We start from the raw sequence: 16,745 nt of genomic DNA, 5'->3' as shown, positions 1-16,745 counted from the left end.
GGCCAGGAGGCTGATTTGTAATATCTATTTTTCCTCTCTCCTCTCGTCTGTGGCCGTTCATTTCAGCCAATGGGTATTTTCTCCATCCTGGAGGAGGAGTGCATGTTCCCCAAAGCAACTGATGTTTCTTTCAAGAACAAGCTCTACGACCAGCATCTTGGCAAGTCCAACAACTTTCAGAAGCCCAAGCCTGGAAAAGGAAAGGCTGAGGCCCACTTTGCCCTGGTGCACTACGCTGGCACTGTGGACTACAACATCACCGGCTGGTTGGAGAAGAACAAGGACCCACTGAATGAAACAGTCATTGGGCTGTACCAGAAATCGTCCCTAAAAACACTAGCTTTGCTCTTTGCCGCACTTGCTGGAGATGCAGGTAATTTCTGAAAAATTAGGTGGTGGTTTTGATACACAGCAGATGACTTGTATCAAACTAATGAAATATGCAAAACATAAACCTTCATAGATGTACCCATGAGATCCTTACCTTTTAATTTTGCAACTCTTTCTTGTATTATTCAGAGAGCGGTGGTGGCAAGAAGGGAGGCAAGAAGAAGGGTTCTTCTTTCCAGACCGTCTCTGCTCTGTTCAGGGTACAGTACAGTGCTCATTGTAAATATCATTTCAATGTGAATAAGAGAAGAAGACTGACTCCCTTTAACTCAGCAAAGCCTGGTTTCAAGTTGATTTTGGCATGCACATCCCTCCTTTCAAAGGGCAGAGGGCTGCAGTCCTCAATCAAAAAATACTTCCAGACAGGTCACTGTTGCCTCTGCCTAATTAACAGCACAAGAATAAGGAAGAGGCAGAGTTGCTTTCTCCTCTGAATGATGTCACAAATGATATAAAATGAAATCATTTTCTGCTATGAGGCTTAACGTGTTCCTTCCTCTACTGACTCTTTCAGAGGAGACTCAGTCAGGGTCATAAACTGTGCAGCCCTCACCCCATAAGTGGATGTTCTATTGGGGTCAGGACTGTAGGTGGCCCATCATGTCTGACTATAAAACAAAAGCTCACCCAGTTACAACCTTGTCATTTATGCCCCCTTCCCTTTCCTTCTCATCTTCTCAAGCATCTTGATTCACCCCGCTTGGCACCTTGGGTGTCACTTTCACTGGTCCAAAGGAATGCAAACAGGGTGAACAGCACTTCCAAATCAGAATTCCTCCTTCCTTCACATGAGTGGAGACTAGACAAGAGTGTGGGAAATGGAGGGTCGGCATCAGGCCTGGTTTTATTTTCACATACAATCCATTGCAATTTAAGTTCAGAATAAACTTATGATAATTCTTCCAGATTTTTGAAAAATGCTTTGTTTTAGCAACGCCAGTGGCTCCTTGTCCAGTCATCGTGACCATTTTCCATAGGCTCAGTTGTGATATTTTTAATTAAATAATTTCAATTTATTATCAAGTTTCAAAATTATAAGAAAGAGGGAGGTTTAGATTAGAATGTCTCCAGCTGGAAAGACCCGATAGCTAATTTGTCTGAATTACAGTTTGCTACAAATCATGATCCCATTACCAACATTTTACTCCATCTGTAGGTGTATATGCAGATGTAACATTGATTAACCTAAACCTCTGCTTATGGTGTCACAGGAGAATTTAAACAAGCTGATGAGCAATCTGAGAAGCACCCATCCGCATTTCGTGCGCTGCCTCATTCCCAATGAAACAAAGACACCAGGTGAGAAGCTCTGTCACACCGAGATCTTGGTGAGATGCAGCTGTTCCCTCTGGGCTACACAATCACGTACTAATTCATGCTGTGATTTGTTAAGGTGCCATGGAACATGAACTCGTACTTCACCAGCTCAGGTGTAACGGCGTGCTGGAAGGGATCAGAATTTGCAGGAAAGGATTCCCCAGCAGAATTGTTTATGCAGATTTTAAACAGAGGTCAGACTCATTTTATAAAAACTTTAACTATCTTGTCATTTCAGCGCCCAACATATTCTGTGTTTGTAGAAGAAATTTAGGACCAAATTGTGGTTGGGGAGGAGAGAAGGAAGGGAAAGAGTCTGAGCAAGAAGAGGAGTGGCCAAGTCATGTGACTATACAGTCCTTTAAATATCATAAAGCTGAATTTCATGATGGGTCTGAACAGGGGATTCATGGGAGGACAAAGGTCGTGACAGAGACATGACCAGTGCACCCAAGAATTGTAAGTGATGTGACCTTCTTCATATTTTGTTTTCTCCTACAGATACAGGGTTTTAAATGCGAGTGCTATTCCTGAAGGACAGTTCATGGACAGCAAGAAGGCTTCTGAGAAACTACTTGGGTCCATTGATATTGATCAGACCCAGTATAAATTTGGTCACACCAAGGTACACACACTATCTGATTCAAACACTGTCTATTTGTATTCTAGAAAAACTTAAAAAACAACAAATAGTCTGGTGGGGTGGGGGAGGAAAGAAGAAGGGAGACAGAGGGTAAAAAAAAAAGGAGAAAAAAGACAGTGAATATTTGTGTTCTTCCCAGGATGAAAGTGATGTTCTGTAACATTCTCTTCCTCAAGGTGTTCTTCAAGGCAGGACTTCTGGGTCTTCTAGAGGAGATGAGAGATGATAAACTGGCACAGCTGATCACCCGCACACAAGCAATATGCCGTGGCTTCCTGATGAGAGTGGAGTTCAAGAGAATGATGGAAAGGAGGTAGCAATAAACTGTGTCTGGTCTCTTGGGTCTGTGCTCAAGCCCCAGAGGTGAAATGAACAAAATTATAGGATATGCTCCTTTTCTCTCGGGCTGATATAGGTCTCATTAATCCACTGGATCAGTGTGTGAGAGTTTGGGAGTAGAGGTGGGTGAAAATATACAGACAAATAATTTCTTTGGTGGCAAATGCAGTTTCACATTGACCCAAGGAAATGTCTGAGCAAGAGTCACAAGGGGACATAGGTGCCCTTCACAAAACAAAGAGGGAGACCCCTGAATAACTGTCAATAGAGCACCTGGGAGTAAGAGATCCAGGTGATAATCCTCACTTGGAAGCACCAATGTGGACATGAGTCTTCATTCCTACAGGTGAGTGCCATAGCCACCAGGTTATAGGCAGATCCCTCTCAAATTCATGGTGCATTTGGGTCAAATTCACAGTCATAGGATTTTAAAAATTGTAAATGTCATGATTTCAGCTATTTAAATCTGTCACTTCATGGTGCGGTAATTATACGGGTGGCCTGGCTATTGTAGGGGTGTTGCAGAGATCACTCTTTCCCGTCGCTTTGTGAAATGCTGAATGTTGTAAGGGAGTGTTTTGATCAACTCAAAAGGAAATGTTCTGACTTTTTCAATTCATTGAAAATTCCTAAAAAACAAAAACACCCGTCCAAAGTTCAATTCAAACGGAATGTTTTTTAAATTTCAGAACTGCCAGTGAATCAACAAATTAATTATTTGCTCAGCTCTCTCTGGGGGTACGTCTAGACTACAGGCTTTTGTCGACAGAATTTTTATCGACAGATACTGTCGACAAAGCTTCTGTCAACAAAGAGCGTCTAGACTACATTCAGTTCTGTTGACAAAGCAAGCTGCTTTGTCGACATGGCAGTGTAGACGCAAAGGACAGTTTAGATGCAATAACGCCTTCTGTCGACAGAACTCTGTCGACAAAAGGCGTTATTCCTCGTAAAATGAGGTTTACCAGTGTTGACAAAACTGTTGAGTTCTGTCGACGTTATGTCGACAGAACTCAGCAGTAGAGTAGACGCAGGTTTAGTTTTGTCGACAAAAGTCAACTTTTGTCAACAAAACCCTGTAGTCTAGACACACCCTGGGAGTGTAAGCTGGCATAGCTGGTATGCCAAGGAGCAGGGAGATATAGGAAAGTGAGCATTAGATGAGGAGTGGCCAACTTTAACTTACAGCTTTCAGTTCTGCACTTGTCTCCTGAATTCTTTTTGGATCCTCAGCATGAATTACACCAACCCACAGTTACATAGACTCCAAAACACTCAACAGATTGAGTGGGTTAGTTACAGACATGGTGTATGAAGAGGGAGTGAAAACTGCATCCTGGTATGTGAATCTGCTGAGAACATACATTAATTCAGAATGCCCGCCAAGCTGACTACCACTGGGCTTTCTATGACTCAAGTAAACCAGATATTGTTACTCTTAGAAAAGTCCTTTTTCATGTGATTGGTCCCATCTGAACTCAAATGAGGATACTGGACTGCATAAATGCCACTGACAATTAACAGCATTGCAGAATCTGTCCTTTGCACTCACCCAGTTTGGCCAATAACACTGACCATATATCTGTATTACATTATAGAGAGTCCATCTTCTGTATCCAGTACAATGTTCGCTCATTCATGAATGTCAAGCACTGGCCCTGGATGAAGCTCTACTTCAAGATCAAGCCCTTGCTGAAGAGTGCTGAATCTGAGAAGGAGATGGCCAACATGAAGGAGGAGTTTGAGAAAACCAAGGAAGAGCTTGCTAAGTCTGAGGCCAAAAGGAAGGAACTAGAGGAAAAGATGGTGAGCCTGCTACAGGAGAAAAACGACCTGCAGCTCCAAGTGCAGTCTGTGAGTATCGCCAACCAATTCAACCCTTATTGCACACTGGAACAGTCCAAGCTGAAAGTTCCAAGTGCAACTTTCCCAGGAAGCAGCACATTACCAGCACTGGGCAGGGGCACTGGAGCAACTTGTGTATGTGGGTGGGTGAGAGCCACTTAACTAAATGAGAAGTAATTCTTCTGCTCCATTCTGTGCTGATTAGGCCTCAGTTGGACTATTGTGTCCATCTTTGGGCACCACATTTCAGGAAATATGTGAACAAATTGGAAAAATTCCATAGAGCAACAAAAATGATTAAAGTCTAAAAAACATGACGTATGAGGGAAGATTGAAAGAACTGTGTTTGTTTAGTCTGGAAAAGAAAAGACAGAGAGGACATGACAGCACCTTTCAAGTACCCAAAAGGGTGTTACAAGGAGGAGGAAGAATACTTTTAATTGACCTCCGATGATAGAACAAAAAGCAATGGGCTTAAATTGTAGCAATGGAGGTTTAGGTTGGATCTTAGGAAAAACTTCCCAACTGCCAGGGTGGTTAAACACTGGAATAAATTTCCTAGGGAGATTGTGGTATCTCCAGCATTAAATATTTTTAAGAGCATGTTAGACGAACATCTGTCAATGATGATCTAGAGGGTGCTTGGTCCTGCCATGATAGCAGGGAACTGGAACTGATGACCTCACAAGGTTCTTTCCGGTCTTATGTGTCTGTGATTCTCAGATAAGCTCTTTGAAGGATTAGTCCTTAGTTTTTATACTAAGCAAATGTCAAAGAAAACTAGACCCCGAAAGAATCTCTGCCAGTATGGAGCCTCATTGACTTCTGTGGGACTTTGTGTGGGTGCAGAATTCACCTATGTAGACTCATACGTAGTCATAGTCTCCATGTAGTCTCCAACTTCCTGAAGGGAGCTTCCAAAGAGGATGGAGAGAGGCTGTTCTCAGTAGTGACAGATGGCAGAACAAGGAGCAATGGGCTCAAGTTGTGGTGGGAGAGGTCCAGGTTGGATATTAGGAAAAGCTATTTCACTAGGAGGGTGGTGAAGTACTGGAATGGGTTATCTAGGGAAGTAGTGGAGTCTCCATCCCTAGAGGTGTTAAGTCTCGACTTGAAAAAGCCCTGGCCGGGTTGATTTAGTTGGAATTGGTCCTGCCTAGAGCAGGGGGCTGGACTTGATGACCATCTGAGGTCTCTTCCAGTTCTATGATTCTATGAAAGAAGATGACAGGAGAGGGATCACTTGATGATTCTCCACTCCATTCACTCCCTCTGGGGCATTTGGCATTGGCCACTATCGGAAGACAGAATACTGGGCTGAATGGACCTTTGGTCTGACCTAGTATGGCCCTTCTAATGCTCTAAAAATATTTGCCTAATATGTCATTTATGACTACATATTTGCAATATATTTATTTTTCATTTCTATCCTTGGTTGAAAACAGAAAAATTTCAGGGTGAATGGTTGATTATTGGAAGATTATTATGAGTGACTGATAATAGAATTTAGAAATGGAAGATGCTGTGAAAATCATTATGAGACAAGCAATAGTGAATATATATATATATATATATATATATATATATATATATATATATATATATATATAAAAACTTTTAGAAAAGATCCTAATAATGGTTCCCCTACAGGAATCTGATGGCTTGGCGGATGCTGAGGAAAGATGTGACCAGCTGATCAAAACCAAAATCCAACTTGAAGCTAAAATTAAGGAGCTGACTGAAAGAGCAGAGGATGAGGAAGAGATGAACGCTGAACTGACAGCCAAAAAGAGGAAACTGGAGGATGAATGTTCAGAGCTAAAGAAAGATATTGATGACCTCGAGTTAACATTGGCCAAGGTTGAAAAGGAAAAGCATGCCACAGAAAACAAGGTATGTGCCAAAATCTCTAACACACATTCTAAAATATGAACTGGTCCTTTCACACACACTAACCTTTTAATCCGTGGTTTTTAATTATCTTTGTTCAACCTGAAAGGTGAAAAACCTCACTGAGGAGATGGCAGTGCTGGATGAGACCATCGCTAAACTAACCAAGGAGAAGAAAGCCCTCCAGGAGGCCCATCAGCAGACGCTGGATGACCTGCAGGCAGAAGAGGACAAAGTGAACACACTGAGCAAAGCGAAAACCAAGCTGGAGCAGCAAGTGGACGATGTAGGCACAACAACAAGTGGGGAGGATACAACCAGTGTGAAGTTAGGCTCTCGTTAGCAGAGATTTCATGGCCTTTTTCTATTTAGCTTGAAGGGTCACTGGAGCAAGAGAAGAAACTCCGCATGGACCTTGAAAGAGCCAAGAGGAAACTTGAGGGAGATTTGAAGCTGGCCCAGGAATCCACAATGGATTTAGAAAACGATAAACAGCAGCTGGAGGAAAAACTGAAGAAGTAAGTATGGATTGCAGGGGGTGTCATGGCACCATGCAATTATGTTTGGATTTGGTTCTGGCACTAACTGTTTTTGTTTGTGTGTGTGAAAAGGAAAGACTTTGAAATAAGTCAGTTCCAAAGCAAAATTGAGGATGAGCAAGTCCTAGGCATCCAGCTCCAGAAGAAGATCAAAGAATTGCAGGCAAGTCATAATTTCTTTCTCTTCTGGCCTTCAGAACAAGTTCCATTAGAAGGAAACGATCTTTCTTAACTGTGGTCTTAGGGTGATATAGCTATGTTGGTCAAGGGTTTGAGAGAACCACGTCTGGGACTGACACAGCACTGCTGACCTAGCCCTCAGTGCAGAGAAGCTGTGTTGGTGGAAAAAAGCTCCCATCAATGTAGGTGCTGATGAGAAAGGAGGAACACTTTTACCAGGGCCCCAGAACATCATTAAGCTTTGTGTAAATGAAGTAAATTGGAAAGAGATGAACCCAATGAATATAATATACCTACGACCCAAAATTCTCTCGGTGGACTTGGACATAGCTACCCTCTCTCAGGGAAGTGTTGTTTCTTTGCCACCTGAAATCCCTTGTATCAATGTAGGCAGCATCTCTTCAACAATGCTGTGCCCACATAATTCTGTCAACAGCTCTATTGGTGTCGTCCCTGTGGAGAAGCCACAGCCTTATTGTTTCCTACTGTTCCCTAGGCCCGTATTGAGGAGCTGGAGGAGGAGATAGAGGCTGAACGTGCCTCCCGGGCGAAAGCAGAGAAGCAGCGGTCGGATCTCTCCAGGGAACTTGAGGAGATCAGTGAGCGCCTGGAAGAAGCTGGTGGGGCCACAGCGGCTCAGATTGAGATGAACAAGAAGCGGGAGGCAGAATTCCAGAAAATGCGCCGAGACCTTGAAGAGGCCACTCTGCAGCATGAAGCCACATCTGCCGCCCTCCGGAAGAAGCACGCGGACAGCACAGCAGAGCTGGGGGAGCAAATCGACAACCTGCAACGTGTCAAGCAGAAGCTGGAGAAGGAGAAGAGTGAACTGAAGATGGAGATTGATGACCTGGCCAGTAACATGGAGACTGTCTCCAAAACCAAGGTACAGAGCTGCGTATGGAATGCTGTCTGTAGACTAAGTGATATTGCAGCTGACACGAAAGGAGGATTTAAATTTAATTATATCAAATTTAGATGTAAAAAAGGATAAGAGTTGTACATATAATCCTATGAGGTGATGTGGAGCATTTTAGCAAATTTTAATGATAAATAAGTGGTACTTTTTGTCTATAAGAACCTAATGCGGAATTAAATGAAGTTGGAGGCTGACACCCAATGTTTTCTAAAGAAAGAATATTTGCAATCATAATGTCTCTCTATTCATTTCTTGAGGTTAGCACCATACAAAATGGGAAGTGACTGTCTAGGAAAGAGCACTGCAGAAAGGGAGATAGGGTTCATAGAAGACCACAAGTTAAATGTGAGTCAACAATGGGACACTGTTGCAAAAAAAGCAAACATCATTCTGGGGTGCATTAACCGGAGTGTTTTGAGCAAGACTGAGAAGTAACTCTTCCGCTCTCATCTGCACTCCTGACCTGGAGTAGTTTGTCCAGTTCAGGGAACCGCATTTCAGCAAAGATGTGGAGAAACTGGTAAAGATCAAGAGAAGAACAACACAAATTTTAAAGTATCAGAGGGGTAGCCGTGTTAGTCTGAATCTGCAAAAGCGGCGAGGAGTCCTGTGGCACCTTATAGACTAACTGACTCATGAAAAATTTTAAAGTTCTAGAAAACATGACCTATGAGGGAAGACTGATAGAATTAGGTTTGTTTAGTTTGGAAAGGTGAAGACTGAGAGGGGACATAATTGCAGCTTTCACATATCTAAAGGATGTTACGAAGAGGAGGGAGAAAAAAACATTCATATTCTCCTTAACCTCCTGTGATAGGACAAGAAGCAATGGACTTAAATTGTAGCAAGGGAGGTTTAGGTTGGACAGTAGGAAAAAACTTCCTAACTGTCCGGGTGGTTTAGCACTGGAGTAAAATATCAAGGGAGGTTGTGAAATCTCCATCATTGGAGATGTTTAAGAGCATGTTAGATAGACATCTATCAGAGATTATATAGATGGTGCTTGACCCTGCCATGTGAGCCAGGGACTGGAACTGATGATTCTATGTTAGCAGTAAAGACCTTCAAAGTAATTATTAACTGGAATCTTTAATTCATTTTTTAAAATTTAAATAATACAAGAAAAAATAAAACTTTTTTCAGATTGTTTGTCTCAACATCATTCCTTTTACTTTCCCGTCTTTTTCTTGTCTGTCCTCCCTCCCCTCCCACTGATCATTGTAAAGTTTTGTTAATGGTAAGTAAGCACTAAATTTAAAGAAAAATTAAAGACTCTGCATTTCCACTCACAATCAGTTTATTAATATCAACATGTGAGATAAGATTTTAATTGTCTGACAATACGTTATCCCCCACCACTACACGGAGGGGTACATATCTTGTATGTTTCTGGCAGTGTTATAGATATAAGATCTTACCATAGAACTGTTTTCACTCTTAAATGCTGGCTATCACTTTGTGGTTCATAGAAGTTGCAGAGGCTCAGCACCTCGTGATCTCAGAATGCAACGGAGCCAGGTGTGTAGCCTCTTTTGTCCATTTCACACCTTGCAGGCAAACCTTGAGAAGATGTGCCGCTCTCTGGAAGATCAGCTGAGTGAGGTTAAGACAAAGGAAGAGGAGCACCAGCGTATGATCAATGACCTGAGCACTCAAAGAGCTCGTCTACAGACAGAATCAGGTAGGACACTTCTAAGGGTCTGTCTACATTAGCCCCCTATTTCGAAGTAGGGAGGCTAAAGAAGGCATTTGAAGTTGCAAATCAAGCCTGGAATTTAAATATCCTGCGCTTCATTTGCATCTTCCCGGCCGGTCGCCGTCTTTGAAATTTACAAGTCCGGACTAACTGCCCGTGTCTACACGCGGCCGGGACCCGGTATTTCGAATTAAAGCCCTAAACCTCCTTGCAGGAGGAATAACAGGTAGTTCAATTTAGGGCTTTAATTCGAAATACCGGGTCCCTACCGCGTGTAGTAGGCAGTTAGTCTGGACTTGTAAGTTTCAAGAATGGCGACCGGCCGGAAAGATGCAAATCAAGCACGGGATATTTAAATCCCGGGCTTGATTTGCAACTTCGAAAGCATACATTAGCCTCCCAATTTAGGAATGGGGGCTAGTGTAGACATACCCTAAGTGTTTGCTTCAAGATAGAAATGTGGCCAATCTATGCCTCAGAATTGGGATACTTCCGACAATGATGGATTTCTCTCTCTGTGGCTTAGAAACTACCTGCCATTCTATGTGATGCTTATAAGCACTCTAGATGAGCATATGTCAGGTAGAAGTTCCTCCTTGAATACTGCTTGTGAATGGAATAAAGGCTGAACAATTTTTATTTTTTTTAATTTTAACACACAATTGAGTACTCTGTTATCACTGCTACTGCTAAATATAAAAAGAGAGCGGGAAATACACACTAATAACATTTGCAGAAGAAACTGATATGGTGAGAGTTGCAAAGCACAGCAAGGATAAAAGTAATACAGAGGAGCTAGAGATTAGGAAGATGAGAATGATAATAATAAACGGTGCTTTTTGCAAGAGTCAAGGAATAGCTTTAAGGAGCAAGAAGCAAAAGCTGCTCAGTAGCAAGACCTCTCAACACTGAAATCAAATCCATGGCCCTGCATGGAAATTAGTAAGTGCGAGAGGGAAAGGTTTGTGATTCAGATGCATTCTCCTCATTTCTCAGACAGATGGATTAATAATCATTGGAGTCTTGGCACAATCCCAGCTGACTAAGTGATATTGTCATATTTACAGACTGCATATCACATGCAGTGTCTCTAATTTAAGGAAGATGAGGGCTCCAATTTCCCCCATGCAGAAGGTCCTCAAATCCTTTAACCCAGCTCTAACCAAGGAACAAGTCATGAGAAATCATTTAATAAGCTAATAACGTACAGTGTGGCTAAGCGATCGCTTAGTATATTTGAATGGAAATGTGAAGGTGAGGGAGGCATAACTAGCACTATTGGAAAACCTTCCTCACAGCAAGCTGCAGTCAGCTTCCACGGGTCTAGAAAATGACATGGGAATAAAAAAGGCTACTGCAAAATGTAGGGAATAAGAGATGGGCAAAGATGGATGATGTAAGAGGAGCTTCCCATACCATTAGCATATGATTTTGTCTCATTTTTGTGAAAAAGAAGCATTTCCATAATTTTCAGTTGTCACATTAAATCTTACTATTTCACTTTGTCTTTTTTAGGTGAATTTGCACGTCAGGTAGAGGAGAAAGATACATTAGTTTCTCAGCTCTCAAGAGGCAAGCAGGCTTTCACGCAACAGGTTGAGGAACTGAAGAGGCAACTAGAAGAGGAGATAAAGGTAAGGAATTTTCCAACAACACTGTCTTGATCTGGAGGTTGTAGGATTCGTTTGATGCCTGATCTATCGTCTACAAAGGTTTATATGCTTTAACACCGTATAAAATCATGCAGATTTGGAAACAAGGGTGGGCAATCACCTATTTAGTCTACAAGCACAACCCCTACAAATGCAGGTAAATTTCCTGCACTGTGTTTATATTCAGCCAGATCAGCATTAAATGCTCCCTATACACACTGGTGTTTCTATCACTCCATCAGATGATGGCGCTCACTGTCAGAGGGATTCCCAGGACATTTAGCTACACCACTGTGTTGCTCCTGTTCTTTCTCCAGGCTAAGAACGCGTTGGCCCACGCCTTGCAGTCTGCTCGCCATGATTGCGACTTGCTCCGGGAGCAATATGAGGAAGAGCAGGAAGCCAAGGGTGAGCTGCAACGCACCCTGTCCAAGGCCAACAGTGAAGTGGCCCAGTGGAGAACCAAATACGAGACGGATGCCATTCAGCGCACAGAGGAACTGGAAGAGGCCAAGTAGGTGATGGGGCTGAGGAACACCCAAAGATGTCAGTGATACACCAGGATAGGAACGGAAGAGGCCTAGAATGTGCATTTTGGAGGGAAGACTAGAGGAGGGAAGACTATATGCAGTTAGTGGTATGGGTTGGAAATTGGCAACTAGGCACTTTGGGTGTACAGAGGCAGAGTCTGATAACTCTGTCAAGTGTGTGTGTGTGTGCACACGCTGAGGGCAGAGGAATTATCGGAGAAAAAGTACCGCATATGAATTGGATAAAAGTGACTGTGGAAGGGCCTAGATGGGGTATCGCACAGGGCTCACAGCCCGGCAGAGGTGACTTGTGCTGTCTCACATCCCTGAGCAGCTGCACACACTTTGCTTCCCATACTGCTCACTAACTGGGGGCTGTATTGACAATCTCCCAGGAAGAAGCTTGCTCAGCGACTGCAGGATGCTGAGGAACACGTGGAAGCTGTCAATTCCAAATGTGCTTCCCTGGAAAAGACGAAGCAGAGGCTGCAGAACGAAGTGGAGGACCTGATGATTGACGTGGAAAGATCTAATGCTGCCTGCGCGGCTCTAGACAAGAAGCAGAAGAATTTCGACAAGGTATTTGGAGCTCTGCCTTTGGGGGTGTTGGATGGCGCAGCCTCTCATATCTCCGTTGCTTAGATTAAGGTCTTCTTGTTCTCCAGGTTCTGTCAGAATGGAAGCAGAAATATGAGGAAACGCAGGCTGAACTGGAAGCTTCCCAGAAGGAGTCCCGCGCTCTCAGCACAGAGCTGTTTAAGATGAAGAATGCTTATGAGGAAACCTTGGATCACCTTGAAACTCTCAAGCGGGAGAACAAGAACCTGCAGCGTAAGTCCCTGATCTCGTCTCCTAACACGGGGCATCTGGAAAGTTGGGCAGCACAGCAACCTGAATCTGTCTGGGCGGGGGGGGGGGGGGCATTGCTCAGGAGCCGTTCCCCTCGGCCCTTTGTTTGACTAGTTATTTGTCTGTAACCAACAGAGGAGATTTCTGACCTCACGGAGCAGATTGCAGAGGGGGGAAAGGCCCTCCATGAGCTGGAGAAAGTGAAGAAGCAGATTGAGCAAGAGAAATCGGAAATCCAGTCCGCTCTGGAGGAAGCTGAGGTACACGCACCATTAGTCACTGCCTTGCAAAGAGAGAATCCAAAAGGCTTGGAGCTGTGTGCTGTTGTGAACATGGTGGGATACCTGACAGGGACAGGGGCACAGCACATGCTGTGCTGGAGGCTCTGGACTCGGTGTCCATGCTGTACAGAGCACTACGCTCCAGACTTGGGTAGCATTTAACACTATTTGGCAGGCAAATACCATTTTCTCCCTTTGCTGACCCTTCGCTTGCTCTGGTTAAGGCTTCACTTGAACATGAAGAGGGCAAAATCCTCCGCATCCAGCTTGAGCTGAACCAGGTGAAGTCTGAAGTGGACAGGAAGATTGCAGAGAAAGATGAGGAAATTGAGCAGCTGAAGAGAAACCACATCAGAGTGGTGGAGTCCATGCAGAGCACCCTGGACGCAGAGATCCGGAGCCGAAATGAAGCCATGAGGCTGAAGAAGAAGATGGAGGGGGACCTGAATGAAATGGAGATCCAGCTGAGCCATGCCAATCGCCTGGCTGCAGATGCACAGAAGAATTTGCGAAACACACAAGGCGTGCTTAAGGTACAGTCAGCCAAACACACCTGGTGCGATAACTCAGCTGAGCTTCTCTGCTTTCCTGGGGCTTTGCAACCCATAGGTCACTGCTCTCGCTGCTTTCACAGGATACCCAGTTACACCTGGATGATGCTCTCCGAAGCCAAGAGGACCTGAAGGAGCAGGTGGCCATGGTGGAGCGCAGAGCTAACCTGATGCAGGCTGAAATCGAGGAGCTGAGGGCGGCTCTGGAGCAGACGGAGAGGGCCAGGAAAGTGGCTGAACAGGAACTTCTGGATGCAAGTGAACGAGTGCAGCTCCTGCACACTCAGGTCAGGGTCTAGTGTGAAAAAAATACTACAAACACCAGAGCAGGAGACTGCTGGGTCCATTCCACAGAGTACAGCTGGGGGGTGCTTGGAGAAGTTTGTTTCTGAAATCGCCTTTATGCTAACATCCTAGGATTGCCCTTGGTTTAACAGAAAACTGCAAAGCCACCCATAGCTTTCCTCATGTTGTTCTGCTTCAGGTGACATGGGGACGAGAAAGGTTTTAATTGCAGTGAGGAGAGGGGTAGGCAAATGTCTCAAAGGCTCTGGACTGGCTTCCCTGCCTCTCATCCCAGGCTTGGAGTAATGATTGTGAGAGCCCTTCACATATTCACAGCACATCACTCAGTAGATGTCTATGTTCGGCAGAGATGAGGTGTTTGGAAGAGAGTTCTGATGTGGAAAAATGTTCATCATAACCTGTACAGTGAATACAAATAGAGTCGATAGTTGCGGTGAATCGAAAGAACATCTTTTCTATTGTTGTTGTTAAACAGAACACCAGTCTGATCAACACAAAGAAGAAGCTGGAAACTGACATTTCCCAGCTCCAGAGTGAAATGGAGGAGACAATCCAGGAGGCACGCAATGCAGAAGAGAAGGCCAAGAAAGCAATCACTGATGTGAGTTGAAGGCACCTTTCAGTGGAGAGCATGGCCGTGTTTTCACCCAACAGGGTTGGTTTTCTGGATCGGTTTCCTCTCTTTGCTCACTAGGCAGCCATGATGGCGGAGGAGCTGAAGAAGGAGCAGGACACCAGCGCCCACCTGGAGAGGATGAAGAAGAACCTGGACCAGACGGTGAAGGACCTGCAGCACCGGCTGGACGAGGCGGAGCAGCTGGCATTGAAGGGTGGCAAGAAGCAAATCCAGAAACTGGAGGCCAGAGTGCGTGTTCCTCATATTTGTGTACGTGGAAGCATTTCCTATGTCGGTCCCAGTGAAACACAACAATGCATTTCTCGTTTCAGGTGCGTGAGCTGGAAGGTGAGGTTGACAATGAGCAGAAACGCAGCGCTGATGCTATTAAGGGTGTTCGCAAGTATGAGAGACGAGTAAAGGAACTGACCTACCAGGTAAGGAGGAAGGGCCACTGTGCTGCCACATCCTTCCCTGGGGAACACAAACTGTTTGCACCTGAACCTATAGGGGAGGAGTTTTATTAGAATTCTCAGACAGGAAGTCAGTTTACAGGAGTACTATGGAACAAAAGAAAGAGTGCAACATGTAGTCATTTACGTTTGAATCTTTATTATCCAGCTTACATATTTACCAAAATATTTTATACAGAATGTGCCTTTACCTAATAAGGACATAGACACATGCTTTGGAAATGACTTGAATCTCTTCCATTGCAAACTCTTTGTAGACTGAGGAAGACCGCAAGAATGTTCTCAGGCTGCAGGATCTGGTAGACAAGCTCCAACTGAAAGTGAAAGCTTACAAGAGACAATCTGAGGAGGCCGTAAGTATTACTGGGAGATGGGAAGATATTAATCTGGGGGGGGGGGGTAAAAGTTTGGCTACCTGGAGCAGAATGATATTAAGCAGCTTTTTAAAATTTGTTTGTCTGTCTGTTTGTCTAACTAAGCTTCTGGAATGTGTTTGATACCTTGTGGGTATTTTTTTTTTTTTGCATAACAGCTCAAGTTCACAAATGATTAGTTTGTGTTCACCAATGTAACATTCCTTAAGAATACGTTGACCGGTTCATAGCACCAGCGTTAGGTGATGGCTTCCCACACACATGCTGACCCCAGAACAATGAGGGCGGGAGGGTGCAGTAAGCAACACTGCAATACAAATCATTCTTCAAGTTGTAATTTGCAAGAACCAGATAGTGCTATCACAGAACTTTTCTTCCCCTGAGGCATCAGCTGTTGTGCTTTGTTCATAGAATAAATCAATATTTGAATACACTCTTTTGTGTATGGCCATAACAGCAGCACTTGCAAATTCTTTGGCCTGAACCTGTTCAGTTACAGTTCTTGTAAATTTTTTGCATGGAGTTATTAGTGTGGCATTTACGCTGTTTTCCAGGGTTGCTCATACATTCCTTGAAAGAGTCCTTGCCAGGTTAAAATTTCTACTTGTCTCACTAATAGCACTAATGATTACTTTGATTGATAGCTGTTCCCATCTCCAAGCATGACCTTCTCACTCCAGATGTCTTATCATGGTTCATGGGGGGAAGGATAGCTCAGTGTTATATTGTATCAACAGGTGTGTTGTAAGCAAAACTCGTGAAGTCATTCTGCCGCTCTATTCTGCACTAGTTAGGCCTCAGCTGGAGTACTGTGTCCAGTTCTGGGCGCCACATTTCAAGAAAGATGTGGAGAAATTGGAAAGGGTACAGAGAAGAGCGACAAGAATGATTAAAGGTTTAGAGAACATGACCTATGAAGCCAGGCTTCATGAACTGGGCTTGTTTAGTTTGGAAAAAAGAAGATTAAGGGGGGACATGATAGCGGTTTTCAAATATCTAAAAGGGTGTCACAAGGAGGAAGGCGAAAATTTGTTCCTCTTGGTTTCTGAGGACAGGACAAGGAGTAATGGGCTTAAAGTGCAGCAGGGGAGGTTTAGATTGGACATTAGGAAAAAATTCCTAACTGTCAGGGTGGTCAAATATTGGAATAAATTGCCAAGGGAGGTGGTGGAATCTCCCTCTCTGGAGATATTTAAGAACAGGTTAGATAGACATCTGTCAGGGATGGTGTAGACGGAGCTTGGTCCTGCCTTGAGGGCGGGGGGCTGGACTCGATGACCTCTCGAGGTCCCTTCCAGTCCTATTATTCTATGATTCTATGATTCTATGATTCCTTAATAAAAACGGTTAATGAG

At 43.9% G+C, this 16,745-nt stretch overlaps 1 protein-coding gene across 1 annotated transcript in view; it reads left to right on the top strand.

Moving 5' to 3' along the window:
- The window catches only part of LOC102446383 (myosin-1B), a 29,480-nt gene that overhangs the window by 12,351 nt on the left and 384 nt on the right, over positions 1-16,745 (top strand). Inside the window, exons 16-39 of the mRNA XM_075903408.1 lie at positions 67-373; positions 520-590; positions 1,602-1,689; positions 1,784-1,901; positions 2,209-2,332; positions 2,527-2,663; positions 4,288-4,543; positions 6,185-6,427; positions 6,534-6,710; positions 6,797-6,942; positions 7,036-7,126; positions 7,640-8,029; positions 9,617-9,743; positions 11,274-11,392; positions 11,728-11,924; positions 12,336-12,519; positions 12,606-12,771; positions 12,925-13,049; positions 13,295-13,603; positions 13,705-13,908; positions 14,403-14,528; positions 14,622-14,792; positions 14,876-14,980; positions 15,274-15,369. Of these exons, the coding sequence (XP_075759523.1) occupies positions 67-373; positions 520-590; positions 1,602-1,689; positions 1,784-1,901; positions 2,209-2,332; positions 2,527-2,663; positions 4,288-4,543; positions 6,185-6,427; positions 6,534-6,710; positions 6,797-6,942; positions 7,036-7,126; positions 7,640-8,029; positions 9,617-9,743; positions 11,274-11,392; positions 11,728-11,924; positions 12,336-12,519; positions 12,606-12,771; positions 12,925-13,049; positions 13,295-13,603; positions 13,705-13,908; positions 14,403-14,528; positions 14,622-14,792; positions 14,876-14,980; positions 15,274-15,369 (4,077 nt within the window). The remainder of the gene's footprint in view (positions 1-66; positions 374-519; positions 591-1,601; positions 1,690-1,783; positions 1,902-2,208; positions 2,333-2,526; positions 2,664-4,287; positions 4,544-6,184; positions 6,428-6,533; positions 6,711-6,796; positions 6,943-7,035; positions 7,127-7,639; positions 8,030-9,616; positions 9,744-11,273; positions 11,393-11,727; positions 11,925-12,335; positions 12,520-12,605; positions 12,772-12,924; positions 13,050-13,294; positions 13,604-13,704; positions 13,909-14,402; positions 14,529-14,621; positions 14,793-14,875; positions 14,981-15,273; positions 15,370-16,745) is intronic.

Source organism: Pelodiscus sinensis, chromosome 20, assembly GCF_049634645.1.
Source record: "Pelodiscus sinensis isolate JC-2024 chromosome 20, ASM4963464v1, whole genome shotgun sequence".
Classification (NCBI taxonomy): Eukaryota; Metazoa; Chordata; order Testudines; family Trionychidae; genus Pelodiscus; species Pelodiscus sinensis.
Note: the sequence above shows the minus strand (reverse complement) of the source record. Positions and strands in the feature narration are given on the sequence as shown.